General features: G+C 34.4%; 2 protein-coding genes across 2 annotated transcripts; both read left to right on the top strand.

Moving 5' to 3' along the window:
* The first annotated feature begins 1,184 nt into the window (after positions 1–1,184).
* On the top strand, positions 1,185–11,575 carry LOC120418044 (uncharacterized). The gene is made up of 4 exons (XM_039580292.2): positions 1,185–1,789; positions 1,888–1,979; positions 6,864–7,041; positions 11,240–11,575. Exons 1-4 carry the CDS (start codon positions 1,684–1,686, stop codon positions 11,338–11,340), a joined length of 477 nt encoding a protein of 158 aa, XP_039436226.1. The 5' UTR covers positions 1,185–1,683; the 3' UTR covers positions 11,341–11,575.
* A 150-nt stretch (positions 11,576–11,725) lies between these two features.
* Positions 11,726–12,815, top strand: LOC120418043 (uncharacterized). The gene is made up of 4 exons (XM_039580291.2): positions 11,726–12,023; positions 12,088–12,182; positions 12,244–12,421; positions 12,512–12,815. The coding sequence occupies exons 1-4, from the start codon at positions 11,885–11,887 to the stop codon at positions 12,604–12,606; spliced, it is 507 nt and encodes a 168-aa protein (XP_039436225.1). The 5' UTR covers positions 11,726–11,884; the 3' UTR covers positions 12,607–12,815.
* The last annotated feature ends 3,642 nt before the right edge of the window (positions 12,816–16,457 follow it).

Below are 16,457 nucleotides of genomic sequence, written 5' to 3'. Positions count from 1 at the left end.
CAATGCTGTTTTTTTTCGAAAAATCGACAATTTTTCAGCTTCATTTTTCGATGTAAAATCAAATTTTCAATCAAAAATTACTCTAGTGCAATTTTGATAAACTGCACCGTTTTCAAGTTAAATCCATTTTAAGGTAAATTTTTTTGAAAATTGTCGCAGTTTTTCGTTTTTTTTTAATTAGTGCACATGTTTGCCCACTCTTGAAAAAAATAAGAAAATTCTCTATATTTTGCTTGTTTGAACATTATTGATACAACTCTTAGTTGCTGAGATATTGCCATGCACAGTTAAAAAAAAAACAAAAAAAAAATGATGTTTTCTAAGTATCACCCAAACAACCTACCATTTTGGAATGTCGATATCTCAGCAAATAATGGTCCGATTTACAATGTTAAAATATGATACATTCGTGAAATTCTATGATCTCTTCGAAAAAATATTTTCAAAATTTTTGAACCAAGACAAACATTTTAAAAGGGCGTAATATTGAATGTTTGGACCGATTTCATAGAGAAATGCTCAAGTACAAGTTTTATAAATCATAATCCTGAAACAAATCTTACCAGTTGGAAAATATATCACCCCGGTTTACGGTAACTGGTATTCAACAAAAGTTAGCCTGAGTAGAAGCAGAATAGTTCAAACTATTAAAATGCTTATCAACCCTTTTCTCGCGTTGCTTTAGATTTGTTCAAGAGGAGAATTTGAATCTTAAAACATAACATTTGGGAAATATACTCATTTTCGGAACGATAAATTTTTCGACAATGAAATTTATCTATCTAAAAATGTTAGAATTATTGTTGGAAGCCACCCTCTTATAAACTAACAGAAATGGTAGAATTGCAAACTTATTTTATAATGAAAACATGTTGTCCCCCATAAAACTAAACTAATACTAAAAGTAAGCAAAAAGATTTTATGAGCCATTCGGCAGTAGGACGCCCTCAAATGCTAATGCTAATGCTAAATCGTTTTTTTTTTTTTTAATTTTATTGTAAAAACATAACATCCAAGTTAAACCTTTCACCACCCTAGCAATTTTCCACCACCATGAGAGTCGTCAAAATTCGCGCCTGCGCACTCCACCGCTTCAATTCTCATTCTCTCAGTTTTTCCGAATCCTTCAAGAAATAAACAAAGAAGGAACATTTCTCGGTTTCTTTTCCCACCAAGAAAAATAACTTCTTCACAGTGTTTACCAGAAGCTCAAAACGCCGGCAGGGCAATCGACTACTACTTCAAGTGCACACAGTGCACACCACTGGTGAGCACTTCTCCCGATTACTAACTGCAAGTCAGTCTAAACTGAGCGGTTTTGAGCTCCTCCTCGACGGGTGCTCAGCGCCATGAAGCTGATGCTGGTTCTAGTGCTTCCGCGTAGCATCCTCCTCATCGAGGCGATCATCAACAAGTCGTCGTCGGTCCCTTTGCTCTGAGCAGAATCTCCGATGGCAGATTCTCGGATTTGCTGGCTGTCAGTTGTTGCAATTGGCAGACCGTGACAAGGTGACCAACAAGAATTCAAGAAGTGGTGCTGTGTTCTTTTCGATGGTGTGAAAAAAAAGAATCTCGGCGAAGGGAGCGAGTCGAATCTTCAAAGTTTTTTCCTGCAAAAGTTGCTCAACCTTAGTTCCGTAACCAGCTTCCACGTGCAATATTCCACAACAAAAAGATAAAATCATGGTGCAGGTTAAGACGTTCCGGGTCGTCGGTTACGTGTACGCAGCCCTAAACATCATCATGTCCATCACCGAGGCCATCATCTGCCTGGGGTCGTTCGGAAGTGGTGAGTTCAAGTGGTAGGGGGGGTTGGGAAAAGACTAAATTTTCTTTTCTTTTCCTGAAAAATCTTTTCATTTGCTTCTCCTCCTTCGTGTGGGCCAGAGTATGAAAATAACACCGTCCTTGCGCTCAAGTCGATCTTTGCGCTGTTTTGTTTTGCGTTTGCAATTATGCTGGTGATTGGCATCAAAAGGGTGAGTACACGAGCAGTAGCAGCAGAATCTCAGCTGAGCAAACAAGCTGAAAAAGCGTGCTAGTGTGGTTCAACAACATAGGTGAAAATTTAACAGTAGAACTTTGAAAATCTGAAAACATTTTATGAAAGATATGATGCAAATGCAGAAGAGCGGCCGTGGCTGACTGGTTACGGTGTTCGCTTTGTAAGCGAATGGTCCTGGGTTCGATTCCCATCTGCTCCCAACGAGAAAGTATAGGAAATATAAATCTTGAAATTCTGAACATGAACGAAAAATCAAAAGTCGCTCGAGTCGGGGTTCGATCCCCCGTCCTTTGGATTGGTAAGCAAAAATGCTAACCACTAGGCCATCGCGACTTGGTGAGCTATAACTGGAAATAGGAATACTGTTGCTATCAACTATATACGCGCTGGGTCCTTGTCCATTTGACAAGGGTTCGGAAGTTCTAAATAACGTTTGAACCCGATTGGTGCAAACGTTCTTTAGGGCGGGGCTTGTCGATAAAGCTGAAGTACCTCGCGCTCGGCTAGCCAGCGTAGAAATGGGTCACCGAAGCTCGGCAGAGCTAACACCTTCCAAATGCCTATGCGAGTTATTCGCATGTATAGAATGAAGATCTAAAAATACATGGAAACAACTCAATTTGTAAGAAGCGGCCGCGTGGTCCCGTTTGGTTGGTTGCACACACACACACACACACACACACACATGATGCAAATGCAGAAAAATAAAACATTTTAAAAATCTATTCATTTTTTTCCAAATTTGTAGCTCAAATATAGAAAAAGTTTTGGACAACTTATGAAAGGTTGATTTTTTTAACATTATCGTAATTAAAAGCGTAAAAGTGTAAATTTTTTGCTGCAATTTGTAAGTAACACGGTGGCTAACAAAGTCACCCCGGATTTAAAAAAATCGCTAACTAAAAACGAAAATAAGAAAATTTTACATGAGCATTGTGTGCCTAGCCCAAGATAAAGTTGCAAAAACCAAAAATTTTACAAATGCCTTAACAGTTAAATAAAATTCAATATATGAATTTAAAATTATCATCTCAACAGGGTTGCCAGGTTGCCAGATAAATCTGGGAATGGCAGATTTTTCAAGTGTCAGCCAGAATAAAGATTAATCATTATCTGTGCCAGATTTCGCAAAATTTGGTATGTATTTATTTTATTGAAAAAGTAAATTTAACCTTTTTGTGTCCAAAAAGTTCATTAACCATCTGAAATCTGCAATCTTTTGAAAAATTCAAATCCTCCCTCCTCCTTTGAAAATTTTGAAATTGTCTGCTAGATTTTGCCAGATTTTTTTCTGAACTTGCCAGACATTTCGATATTGACCTGGCAACCGTGCATGTCAATGTCACCCCAGTTTTCAGTAAATAGAAATACAACAATGTTACCTTGTATTTTTTTAGGTTTTAAATTTTTCTATACATAAAAAAACATTTGATAAATTGAATCCTTATGATGGAAAACACATAAATTTTCTTACAACAAATCACTGAAATACAACATTAAAAAAAGACAAAAGCCGCTGAGGACCTCTAATTTGGAAATTCAATATTATTATTCTCTTTGTAAAATAGTTGGACTATTTGTGAATAAATTATTTTCACTTTTATTTTAGTCAATAAATAAAACTTGTATTTGTATTATCCTGAAAATCACTGAGAGAAAGTTTTTACTGGACAAATTTAAAATTTATCTTTTAAATTAATTTATTAATTTTCGATAAAATATGAATGAATACAGTCGAATCATCCTTTCATGAAACACATATATGGGTCATTCCAGGTCAACTGAGTACACTTTTGGACTCGACCTTCACCGACTTGGACCAAACTTGGAGGGAACGTTCATCTATCGATAGTTAACAGAAATCCCAAGTTTGGTGCTGATTGGACCATCCTTCTATTTTTGGCACCGCCCTCTTTTTTGGTGATTTTCTAAAAAACTTTTTTTTCTTTTAATCATAACTTTGCAACTATATGAGCAAAAGACTTTCTACAGGTTGCATTTTATAGAAAATTGTCCAAGGAATTCGATAAAAATAAAATTTCAACCCTTAAACGCCCACTAATATTATATTTTAACGTTTTAAGTATAAAAATTCAGTTTTGATCAATTGCTTATATTTTTATTTGTTTTATTTTATCACCATCGTGTTCTCCGGACAATTTTACATAATAATCAATGTAGACTTCAAACTAAAACGAACTATTGACGAGATACAGCGATTTTACTGAAAAAAGTTTGATTTTGCGCAGCACTCGGAAGTTCATGGTGTACTTTTCAACAAAAAAGGATGAATCTCGCATAATTCGGTTTTTATATGTGAGAAACTTATTTCGGATTTGAATTTATAGGACAGAGTGCAGTGCAAAATCAAACTTTTTTCAGTAAAATCGCTGTATCCAAGTATCGCTGTAAAATTGTCCGGAGAACACAATGGTGATAAAATAGAACAAAAAAATATAAGCAATTGGTCAAAACTGAATTTTTATACTTAAAACGTTAAAATATAATATAAGTGGGCATTTAAGGGTTAAAATTTTAATTTTATCGAATTCCTTGGACAATTTTCTATAAAATGCAACCTGTAGAAAGGCTTTTGCTCATATAGTTGCAAAGTTATGATTAAAAGAAAAAAAAGTTTTTTAGAAAATCACCAAAAAAGAGGGCGATGCCAAAAATACAGGGATGGTCCAATCAGCACCAAACTTGGGATTTCTGTTAACTATCGATAGATGAACGTTCCCTCCAAGTTTGGTCCAAGTCGGTGAAGGTCGAGTCCTAAAGTGTACTCAGTTGACCTGGAATGACCCATATTTTTTTAAATATATGGTAGGTCATCTACAATTTCTACCTTGAACTAATTAAAAAAAAACAATTGAAGCCATGCAACAATTAACTTTAAGTAATATTAGTTCCAATTTGACAGCTTTCCGAACAAAACATTGCTCATTTTTAAACCACTGAAATTTGTATAAATAAAAATAAAAATTTCTTGAAACTCTAATTTCAATTGTAAATAAAATTAATGTTCCATTTTAAATGCCAAACATATTTTTATTTCTTAAAAAAAAAACAAATTTACCTTAGGCTGGTACATTTTTTATTTTTATTTATTTAAAGTTTTTGTCACCCCCTTTCAAAAAACTCAATTCAATGGAAATTTAAGTGCAATCAGATGAAATTAATTTAAAATACATTCTCCTGTGTTTGAAATCATTTTAAGCATGTTTGTGTTGATTTAAACCTCTTTTGAATTTTTGAAAATTTTCGATGTTTAGTATCGCAAAAAGTTTTTTTTCGCTAATTTTTGTGTTTTCGTCAAATCCTTTTTTTTTTAAACTCATTTTAAAACACGTTTTGCAGTCAAATTGAGACTATTGCTTGTTATTTTAATTTTTATATTTTTTTTGGGAAGGACCGAGGGACAAAACCTGTAAAAAAAATATTTCGTCGGCCTTAATCTAAAAAAAAGCGCTTAAAAAATTATTGCAAAAACAAGTATTTAGAATTCTATTGAATTCATTGAAAAATGTGAAAAAAAATATTTACCAGAAAAAAAATAATTTAGGCTGTTGAAAAGATTTTTAAACATTTATGACACTCTTAACAAATTTGCTCTACTTTATAAAAAAAATCACAGAAATTAAAATTCCTTAAGGGACCAAAACAACCATTTTTTTAGAAAAATCAAGATTGGAAAAAGTAGTTGTGTATAATGTATAAGAACAATGCATAGTTTTGTTAAAATTTGGAAATCTTAATCAATTTTTTTCAAAAAAAAAACAGTTTTGAAAGAAAAACTTTAATTTTTTCAGAGAAAAATTTACCGATTTCAATTTATGTTCATTTTAAAGTTAATTTTCGCTAAATAAAGTATATCTTTTAATTTTAAATTTATCATACAGGTATGAAAATATATTGTTTCAAGCGACTAAAATTCCATGCAATTTTCATGCTTGGACTAAGGCCTAAGATAGAGCTCATCAAAAAATGAAATTGAAAAAAAGGTTTTATTCAAGTGGTTTTCAAAAAGCATATCCGATTGCGATACAAAAAAAAATCTTTGTGGAATTTCCAGATATTTTCCATAAAAAATATTTTCAATAGTTTGAACTATTAAACTCTAATATTTGAAAAGGCTCAATTAAAAAAAAGGCTCATTTAAAAAAAGCTTTGATTTTAATTCCTTTAAATGTGTTTTTTCTAAAGATCGGATTTTATTTGCATTATAAATTAGACCGACAATTTATTAGATATCGCTAGTTAATAAATAAAAGCCTGATGGAAAATACAACACAAAAACAGTTCAATCAATTTCAATTAATTGATAAGTTATAGTTAAAAATGAAAACGGTAGAAAACTTTTAAGTGGACTGTATTGACCATTTTTTAAATTCATAAGAGATACTTCCTGGCTCGAAAAAAATAAATAAAAAAAATCTGTATTTATAACACATTTATCTCTTTTTTAATCGTGATGCTTTAGAAATATCAATTTTGTTGTGAAAAATTACGGTAACTATTGTGTCTGTTTTGGTCTTCTCATACATACTTTTTTTTATGATTACAGTTTTTTTGTGAATTTTAATCTTTCTGCTTAAAAGTAAATTGAAAATAGATATTTTTTTAATTATGACTGTTTCTTGTTAAGTTCAAAATCAACGAAAGACTGAAGATATTAAATCAATCAGATTTTTAACGAAACTTTCAATTTTACCATTTTACAAATTTCATTGCTTTGAACAATTAATTATGTAAGAAGCGATACAAAGTTGGACCACACTACTGCATAAGTGCCAATAAACTCTTCAACAAATCAAACAAACCTCAACCAACCCACGCATCCCTTTCTTCATTTCAGGAGAAAATCGAGTACATCATCGTGTATCGGATATTCGTCATCTTCCGCAGCATTTGTGGCCTCGTGTACATGGTCATCAACTCGCTCATCCTGATCGTGGACAACGGAAACGACCCGTCCACCGGGAAGGTCCTGCTCGGGGTGTTCCTGCTGGCGCTGGCAATTGTCCTGCTGTTGTGTAAGTCCATAATTGCCATAGTCCGGGCTGTGTACGAAATGCAAACGACGACGGCCTGGAGCCGCAGTTGAATCGATAACATAAGGGGGGGCAGGTAATTGTTCTAGAACCCATTGCACGCGGTGGGGGAGTGGGGGTGAAATTAAGGCACACGGCATAAAACTATGCCCAATTTACACGAACAGGAGTGAAAGAGTAGAGGAAAATTTGCGTGTGCAGTACGTGAGAACTTGCACAACCCGTGCGGGAAAAGGGGGAGGGTCAAAAAACTTTCCATTCAGAATGAACTTTGTGGTTTTTGCCTTCCTCACCTCACTGAGGCAAGGCTATAAAATCACTCGAAAAATGAACTTCTTAAATACGACTCCTAGATATACCTTCACGTATACTTAACGACTCAGAATCAAATTCTGAACTCAATAATTATAAAAAAAATTTATGAAAAAAAAATTTAAAAAAAAATTAATACAATTAAAAATACAACATTAATGTGAGGAAGGCACCAACCACCTAAAGGTGGATTAAGTAACGTTTTTTTAATCAGATGATAGGGAGAGGCACGTTTCTTTGGCTGGTTAAGGATTTTGTCGTTTTTCCATCTTTTCGTCTGTATGAAGCATCAATTTGCTATCAAATTGAATTATCCTTGCTAACTCCTATTAAGTGAATTATTACATGATTTTATAACTGAGAAATTCAATGCTAAAAAGAAAACCGGTTGAACCCGACCCTCTCCGATATCAATGAAACTTTGAGAACATGTTATCCTTGGCGTATATAAGCCATGCTTGTGAATATGGAGCCAGTTGCATTTGAGAAGGACGGGACTTATTTAAATATTTTTTTATTTATTTTTTTCGTTATTAAAATATTGCTGTGTCTCGAAGCCGTTTTATCGTATCAAAACGTGGTCATAAACAAAGTTGTAGGAAATTTAACGGGATTTCTGGAGAAAATACAATGGCAGTCAAAAACTCGTCACTTCAATAATTTTTTAATTCTTTTTTTTATTTTTGTTCGTGTGATTTTTTTTTGTGTGGAAATGTCCTAAGATGTTGCAAAAAGCTTCATTAACACTTGTAGCACCAACGGGGTCAAAACTTACGCGAAGCACCAAAGGGGTCAAAAAAGTTGGAAATGCAACTTCAACCGGCTGTATTTCGGCGAAAACTCAACCGATTTGAATGATTCTTGTTGCATTTGATCCGGAAGAATGTCAAAAATCACCTCCAACAAGGTAGATCCAAAACAGATGCGTCTACCTTAAGTTATAATAAAAAAGGCATTTCCAACTTTTTTCCGATGGTTGTATGAGCCAGTGAAAATGCATTTCCAACTTTTTTGACCCAGTTGGGGCTACAAGTGTTAAAAATTTAGGATAGAAAAACTCTCCAAAAAATTTAAAAATCATTTACAAAAACTGTTTTTTTTTTTTTGAAAAAGTGGTTCAAATGTCCAAACTTTTAAAACCCAATCATGGAAATCGATTCTTCAGACAAATTTACAAAAAAAAAAGTCTCCGTATTGACCATTTTTGTAAGTCCAATAAAGTCTTGTAAAAATACAGTGGTTTAAAAAATATTTTTTTTTTTTTGAAAAACAGTCTTTTTGCATTTTTTGGGTGGTCTTGACACTCTATGTAAGATTTGATTTTTCAGTATCGCAAATATTTTTAATCGGAAAGCTCTTCTAATTTTCCATAAGTTTTCCTTGTCAGTATTTCCAGCCCAAACAGGAATACTTTTTACTTAACACTTGTAGCACCAACGGGGTCAAAACTTACGCGAAGCACCAACAGGGTCAAAAAAGTTGGAAGTGCAACTTCATCCTGCTGTATCTCGGCGAAAACTCAACCGATTTGGATTATTCTTATTTCATTCGATCCGGAAGAATGTCAAGAATCACCACCAACAAGGTAGATCCAAAACAGATGCGTCTACCTTAAGTTATAATAAAAAAGGCATTTCCAACTTTTTTTCCGATGGTTGTATGAGCCAGTGAAAATGCATTTCCAACTTTTTTGACCCAGTTGGGGCTACAAGTGTTAATAATTGAACTTTTTTAAAAGAACCAAAAATATATCAGAAAATCCCATATTATTTCCTATCATAAGAGTTAAAAATAATTTGAACAATACTTTTTTATATGAATGTTTAAAATATGAAAAAAATACACTTCAGGAAAAACCATATTTTTTATGAAATAAGTGATATTTTAAGTAATTTGATAGTAGCATGACAATGAATGAAGGTTTTTGTGAAACATTTTTTTTTTCAAAATTGAAAATTTGGCATGAAATTTGAAGCTAAGATTTTTTTTTAATTTTACAAAAAGTTTTATGAATTTTCACTGCAATAGAATTTTTAGTATACTGTTTCATTTTTTTTTACAAATCCGTATTTGCTTTTGGAAATACTCACACTTTCATAAACTCAAACGATGCCAAATTTAGTATATAATTTCACTACATAAGATTTAAGTATGAACAATCTTTATTTTTCAAAAAAAATACCGTAATTTTGAAGACCGAAATTGGTCTAATTTGCAATTATCATAAATCATCGCCAAATTTTGTACAAATAATCGCTTCATTTCAGTTATTAGTGTAAAATACGCAATTTTCACAAAAAACCGTGTTTGTTGAAAATACCTAAAAATTGACCAAACACCGTATTTACCGATAGTCCGATTTTTTTTTTAAATAAAATTAAGATTTTGTGAACTTTGTTGAAATTTATGCAAAAAATTCAAATGTTGTAATATTCTTTAAAAAAAATACGTCGATTGATACTCATAAAAAAACGACATTTTGCGAAAATTTATGTTTTTAACACTTAAAACTCAAATAAAGTTCAAATCTATGACGTCATGACAATTACACTAAAAATCAGGATTTTTTTTTGAAAAAACAATGCACTATTTTGTGAAAACTTTGGTATTTTACGTAACATTACCGTTCTTAAAATGAAAAATTCTGACAAATATATGTAACTTTCACAACATTCGAAAAAACAAAATGGACAAATAAAAAAAATCCCGTTAATCCAGAATAAATAAAACAGGTGTTAATGTTTTTGTTTGAATTATTTCCCCACAAAACTAGAGAGCTGGATAAATCTAGATTAAATTTTTAAAAGGTCAAACAAATGACAAACAGGTTGTTTTGAAAATTTACTCTAGAATTGACAATAAAAATATCAAAAATTTCCTGAAAAATGAAACACACTTTACTGAAAATTTCTTGAAGACAGTCACTTTTGCCAGTAATTTAAATTTATTTAAAATATTTTGATGTATCTTTTCAAACTATTATATTAAACAAATTTCAAAAATGTATTTTAATGGTTGTTTAATCCACCCTTACAGTATAAAAAATCATGGTAATATTACATCTGGGAAGGGGTACATCTTTTATGTCAGAAAAAAGTGTAATTTTACATCTGCAAAATTGTAATTTTACCACTTCTCTGGTGTAATGTCACTTTTAAGTTTAAATAGAGGTAAAACTACAACATAAAAGACGTAATAATATTCAACCATCCAAAATAACACATTTTTTACTATGTAGAGGTGGATAGAGCCTTTCTCACAATATAACAAAAGTGTATCCCAAAATACAATTCTAGAATCCCAGATCATTTATAAATTTCACTAAAATTCTCAAATCTTTAGGTAGAGTTATCAGACCTACAAACTCTCAGGATAAATGGGAAGTTATTTAACACCTAAACTCCTAAGGTCGAGAAAAAGGGGGAGTTTCCATATAAATTCCCCCTTTTTCTCGGGCTTGGGAGTTTAGGTGTTAATAAACCAATCCAAATGTTCAACAAAAATAGTTTCCGGGGACATTTTTTATCAACATATCTAAGACTTGGCATCAACAAGTTTGAGCAACAAGCGGCATTTTTTCAGTTTTAATAAAAATTGTTCTAAATGTTAGATATTATTCATATCAAGATTCTTGTATGCATAATTGTTTAATCAATTTTAGTTACATAATATGTGCAATAGTCACCTTACCATAAGTATGAATAATACTATTATAATTATGAACAGTTCAAACTACAAATTCAATAGTTTCATTTCTGTTTAAACTCCATTTGCGTACAGCTGTTCTTCCCAATAACATTTGCAATATCATCAGATCACTAAGAATTGAACAATGCATAACCTCTAAAATATTCTTACTCCTCCCCAGCCGTGTTCGCGTTCGAGCTGTGGGTCCTGGAGGGCATCAAGCGCTACGTCGAGCAGCCGGAGACGGAGATCGTGAAGGTGCCGTCGGTGACCCAAGTCTAGCCAAAATCATCCACGCTGCTACTGCCCCCAAGTGAAGACACCAACCCCTAGCACATAATCGAAACCAAACAAAAAAAAATAACGCGAAAAACCAAGCATCGATCTAAGCGCACTTAACTGAATGTTAGAAAAAATGGCACAAACACACACATAAAACACGCAATTTTTTAATAGAAGAGTTTAAAAGCGTTTCCGATAAGCAATAAAGAATAACTAACTTTTGTCCAGTTCTTAAGTTTGGTGGCGTTGTTTTACTCACCTGCACGAAATGAGCTCATCTCCCCTTTCTGTTTCCAAAAACGGCTAGTATTCCCTAAGCATATTCCCACTCATTACTGAAAACCCACGCCGCTTAGTACCGAGAGATCGCTATCAAGTGTCAGCTGGAAGTTGCTGAATGGGGGGCTTTCCCGCCCTTTTGCGAGAAGCTACACTTAGAACCAGCTAGAGTGGACTCTCTGAACACAAAGATTCATTCACCGCGTGGCGCTAGTACGGTTCACTTGTGATTCTTGCCAGTAACTCAAGTAGTCTCTCTCTCGAAATGGGTCTTAAGTCATTCCGGACGGTCGGATTAGTGTACGCGGTGCTGTGCTTTTTCTGCTCTTGCTACGGAGTTATTGCCGGCTTCAAGTTGCTGATCCAGCAGGAGTTCTATTGTGGTCACTTGGAGTGTGGGAACGGTTAGTATGGGGGTGATTTGGAGTTCGAATCTTCAAACAGAGTGACTTTTTATTTAATCCACAGGATCTGACGCAGCGCTTATTTCACTGGTAATACAGATCTTACTGCTGACACTGTCAGCGATATTCTCAGTATTCATCAAAGTTGGAATTGAAGATGTAAGTGCTAATCTACTACTACTCCATATTCAAGATTTTCACCAATATCTCAATCCAACAGACTGTCCCAGATCACGTCGCAACCTACCGCGTGTTCATCCTGATGAGAAACATCGTCTTCACGATCCAGCTGACGTACGAGGTGGTCCAGCTGATGATCCAGCAGCTCAACGGAGATCGGTCGCCCGAGACGCAGCAACTCCTGCAGCTGTCCAGTGCACTGCTGCTGAGCATTTCGAGTAAGTGCTGGGATCGGGAAGTCCCGCGATGAATAAATTCATACCATGCGGGAAATACTGATCAATATTTTTGTTGTTGTCTCGTTTCAGTTGTTGCCGGCGTCGAGCTGTGGGTGGTTGATGGAGTGCAGCGGTACGTCGATTGGATGGATGCCATCGAGCGTCACGAGAGCTCGATTGTGTAATTAGATGGAATTCCGTCCCATGACGTGAGCGTCGTGAGTTCAGCCTGCAAGGGATTCTTGGCGAGGGAAATAGTGATCGTAACTAAAAGACTGCAAAGTAGGATTTAATTGTTTAAATTAGGGAATTAATGTTACGTTTCAAACAAATAGACACAACAAATATCCTCATATTATTCTAAGTTTAGTGCTTTAAAAAAGAGAGATATACAATCGTGGCTATTCTATAGTAGTAAATTAAATATTAATAAAACATAAGTGATATATTTCATCGTTTATCGCTTTCAGTTGAATTCTAAAAAACTTTTTTACTTTTTTCAAATATTTTTTTGCTGTTAACGTATATTTATGAAGGAAAAAAACCCCTTCTAAAACCCCTCAAAAAATACTAAAAAAAACAAATCAATATTCCTGCAATTTTCCTTTTAATAACTTACTTTACTTACTTAGTTGACTAAGTTAAGCTACAATCAAATATACTCAAACTCTTGCGAAAACAATCATAAAGTTGAGTCGAGTATCGATCATCGGTTGCTGCGGTCCCTGTCTGGCAACGAAGTAAAAAAAGAAAACAGGGGCAAAAGTGACAGACGCATCATTTACATTTGAGAATAAAATATCCAAAATGAGCGTTTTAACATTTTTCAATATTGTTATCAAAATTACAAAATTTCAAAAGATTTTTTGAATTGAAAATCAAACCAGTTGTCTCGGTGATATCGTTAGTTAAAAAATTGTAGCATTAGGTAATACTGACAAATTCATAAAATATTCTTTAGGGACCTTCCATAAACCACGTAGACACTTTTTTTTTAATCTTAACCCCGCCCTCTCATGGACAATTTTTGGAAATCCCCCTAAAAATGTCCACGTGGTTTATGAATGGTCCCTAAATTGCAAAAAAAAAAATATTTAGCCTGAGAATGCCTTCTATATTGAAAATCGGTTTCAAGTCGAATTTGGCTTTGCACTAAAAATAAATTTTAACATTTTGTTTGACCATATCTGGAGCAATAATTTGAAAAGGGCGCACGCTTTTTACACTTTGAATTTGTTGAAATAGTAACCTGATTTTTCGGAATAAGCTTAATAGTTCCAGCTATCGGAATGCATATGCAGTGCATATGCACTCTTTCCAAATGTTTTTTTTTTTTTTTCAAAAAATCAAAGCAGTAGTGCCTACACCATCCAAAACCTGTTTGGCCTAACAAAAGCTTTAAAAAAAATCCAAAAAGATTTTGTTTGTTAAATCAGAATTCTAGTGAATTATTTTCAAATAACCAATATAAGGGAAAACATTCAAATAAATGAAACATCCAATTTATATTCAAAACAGAGGTATGAATAAAAAAAACAATATTTAAATAGATTTCAAATTCCGATTTGGTATTTTTTTAAATTTTAAAACTTTTTTTGTATAATCAAATAAAGCAATACTCTGGCACTAAGGACAACGATTTTTTGAATTTTTATGAATCTTTATGTGTACCGTAAACCGGGGTGACTTTGATAGGATTTCAATTTGTTTTTGGAATATTTTCCAACAGGTAAGGTTTTTCTCAAGATTATTATTTTTAAAACATGTACTGGGGTAGGCCACACAAAGTCCATGCACTATTTTGGAAAAAAAAGTTGTTTCAATCGTGTTTAGAAAAAAAGTTACGTTAAAAATTCTTAGTTTGAATTCTGGGGTGACTTTGATAGTCATAGTTTTTTCTTGTTAAAATCATATTTAAGATATTCAAACTTTATTTGTACGTTAAATGTACCATCACTCAAGTAGCTGATATAGTTTTGAAGAAAAAAAAAGGTGCAGTGGTAATGCTACAGGCATAACCATCATGACGAAGAACTTCGGACACAAAAGTTAATGATTTTTTTATAGTTTTATTATTTGCGTTTCTTGGCCACAAAATCAATCACGAAACGGTTATTTCTTAAGATCTATTTATTTCTGCTCTAAGATCTTATGGTATTTCTGCTCTAAGATCTTATGGTATTTTGACGTTGGATAACGTCTAAAGTTTTGAAACGCTTCACAGCTAATCGTAATGTCAAGATTTTCGTGCCAGTTGATTTGAAATCATTTCATCAATTAAACTTTTGGCATTGAACAATTTTTTAGAAATATTTTGAAATAATAAAAAGCCATTATCAGGACTCTAATTCATTACAAAGAGCCAGTCTGAACCATGTGTTAAAGATTTTCTTTGCGTCACAACAAATTTGAATCACATTAAACGATTTATTCCCACACATTACAAGACTTTTTTCTCGTTTTGACGTTTCTACGGCGTTCTCTCTGCCTTCCTACGGCATTCGCCACCTAGATTTCTTCGTTCCACGAAATCCCAAAACGAAAATCTATTTCATTTGCGTACTCAAATCACTCTCGACAGTCTACGAGGAAGGGACGACACAGCGGCAACAAAGATAGCTGAAGGCGGAGAAGCATCGCGGCGAAGGGGCAGACCGAACCTGGAAGGGTTCAATGTTGTTCACGATGGGGAAATGTTTTGGCAAGGCTCTTGCCAGCCATCGGCGACAGCCAAGTAAATTTCAACAGCAAGCATTAAAAAGCCCTTTTAAGGGGTCAAATTGATTACGAAAGAGTTATTCTCAATTTCAATAATTTCGCAATTATCGATTTATTACCCTCAGCGATTTATTACTCATATTGCCAAAAAGTTCAAGATGGTATGTCAGAGACATAACCGAAAGACATAGGACCAAACATTTTGCTAGTGGATTGCTAGTGAAATCTGGGATAAGATTATTGTATTTTGTTTCATAGATTTGTCGGCAAAATTGTCCTAAATGTTCCCCCAAGGTGAAATTTCCATGAGGGCACCGGCAACTCCAGGTTGTGGCCACTACTGTCGAAATGGCCATTTGCAGGTTCAATATCAAAACAATGAATTTTGATACCCATATTGCAACAACCCGTATGTTTCGGTTAATGTTACCATGGGCCCAAGAGGAACCTGCTTTGAGGGCACCGGCCACTCCAGGTTGTGGCCACTACTGTCGAAATGTCAATTTTAGTTCAGTATCAAAAACCATGAATTTTGATACCCATATTGCCACAACTCGTATGGTTCTGTAAATGTCCCCCGGGCCCCGGGAGAACCTGCGTCGAGGGCACCAGCCAGTACAGGTTGTGGCCACTACTGCCGAAATGGCCATTTTCATGTTCAGTATCAAAAACCATGAATTTTGATACCCATATTGCCAAAACTCGTATGGTTCTGTAAAAGGCCCTCCGGGCCCCGGGGGAACCTTCTTTGAGGGTACCGGCCACTCCAGGTTTTAGCCACCACTGCCAAAATGGCCATTATCATGTTCAGTATCAAAAACCATGAATTTTGATACCCATATTGCCAAAACTCATATGGTTCTGTAAAAGGCCCCGGGGGAACCTTCTTTGAGGGCACCGGCCACTCCAGGTTTTAGCCACCACTGCCGAAATGGCCATTTTCATGTTCAGTATCAAAAACCATGAATGTTGTTACCCATATTGCCACAACTCATATGGTTCTGTAAATGTCCCCCCAGGCCCCGGGGGAACCTGCTTTGAGATCACCGGCCACTCCAGGTTTTGGCCACCACTGTCGAAATGGCCATTTTCATGTTCAGTATCAAAAACCATAAATTTTGATACCCATATTGCCAAAACTCGTATGGTTCTGTAAAAGGCCCTCCGGGCCCCGGGGGAACCTTCTTTGAGGGCACCGGCCACTCCAGGTTTTGGCCACCACTGTCGAAATGGCCATTTTCATGTTCAGTATCAAAAACCATAAATTTTGATACCCATATTGCCAAAACTCGTATGGTTCTGTAAATGTCCCCCCAGG

Source organism: Culex pipiens, chromosome 3 (assembly GCF_016801865.2).
Source record: "Culex pipiens pallens isolate TS chromosome 3, TS_CPP_V2, whole genome shotgun sequence".
NCBI classification, from domain to species: Eukaryota; Metazoa; Arthropoda; class Insecta; order Diptera; family Culicidae; genus Culex; species Culex pipiens.
Note: the sequence above shows the minus strand (reverse complement) of the source record. Positions and strands in the feature narration are given on the sequence as shown.

What these genes read in the sequence shown, in the direction of transcription:
- LOC120418043 (XM_039580291.2), top strand. Translation starts at nt 11,885, where the DNA reads ATGGGTCTTAAGTCATTCCGGACGGTCGGATTAGTGTACGCGGTGCTG. An exon ending in TCACTTGGAGTGTGGGAACG is followed by an intron (nt 12,024 to 12,087) that starts GTTAGTATGGGG and finishes TTTAATCCACAG; the next exon opens with GATCTGACGCAGCGCTTATT. An exon ending in TCAAAGTTGGAATTGAAGAT is followed by an intron (nt 12,183 to 12,243) that starts GTAAGTGCTAAT and finishes TCAATCCAACAG; the next exon opens with ACTGTCCCAGATCACGTCGC.
- LOC120418044 (XM_039580292.2), top strand. Translation starts at nt 1,684, where the DNA reads ATGGTGCAGGTTAAGACGTTCCGGGTCGTCGGTTACGTGTACGCAGCC. An exon ending in CCTGGGGTCGTTCGGAAGTG is followed by an intron (nt 1,790 to 1,887) that starts GTGAGTTCAAGT and finishes CGTGTGGGCCAG; the next exon opens with AGTATGAAAATAACACCGTC. An exon ending in GGCAATTGTCCTGCTGTTGT is followed by an intron (nt 7,042 to 11,239) that starts GTAAGTCCATAA and finishes ACTCCTCCCCAG; the next exon opens with CCGTGTTCGCGTTCGAGCTG.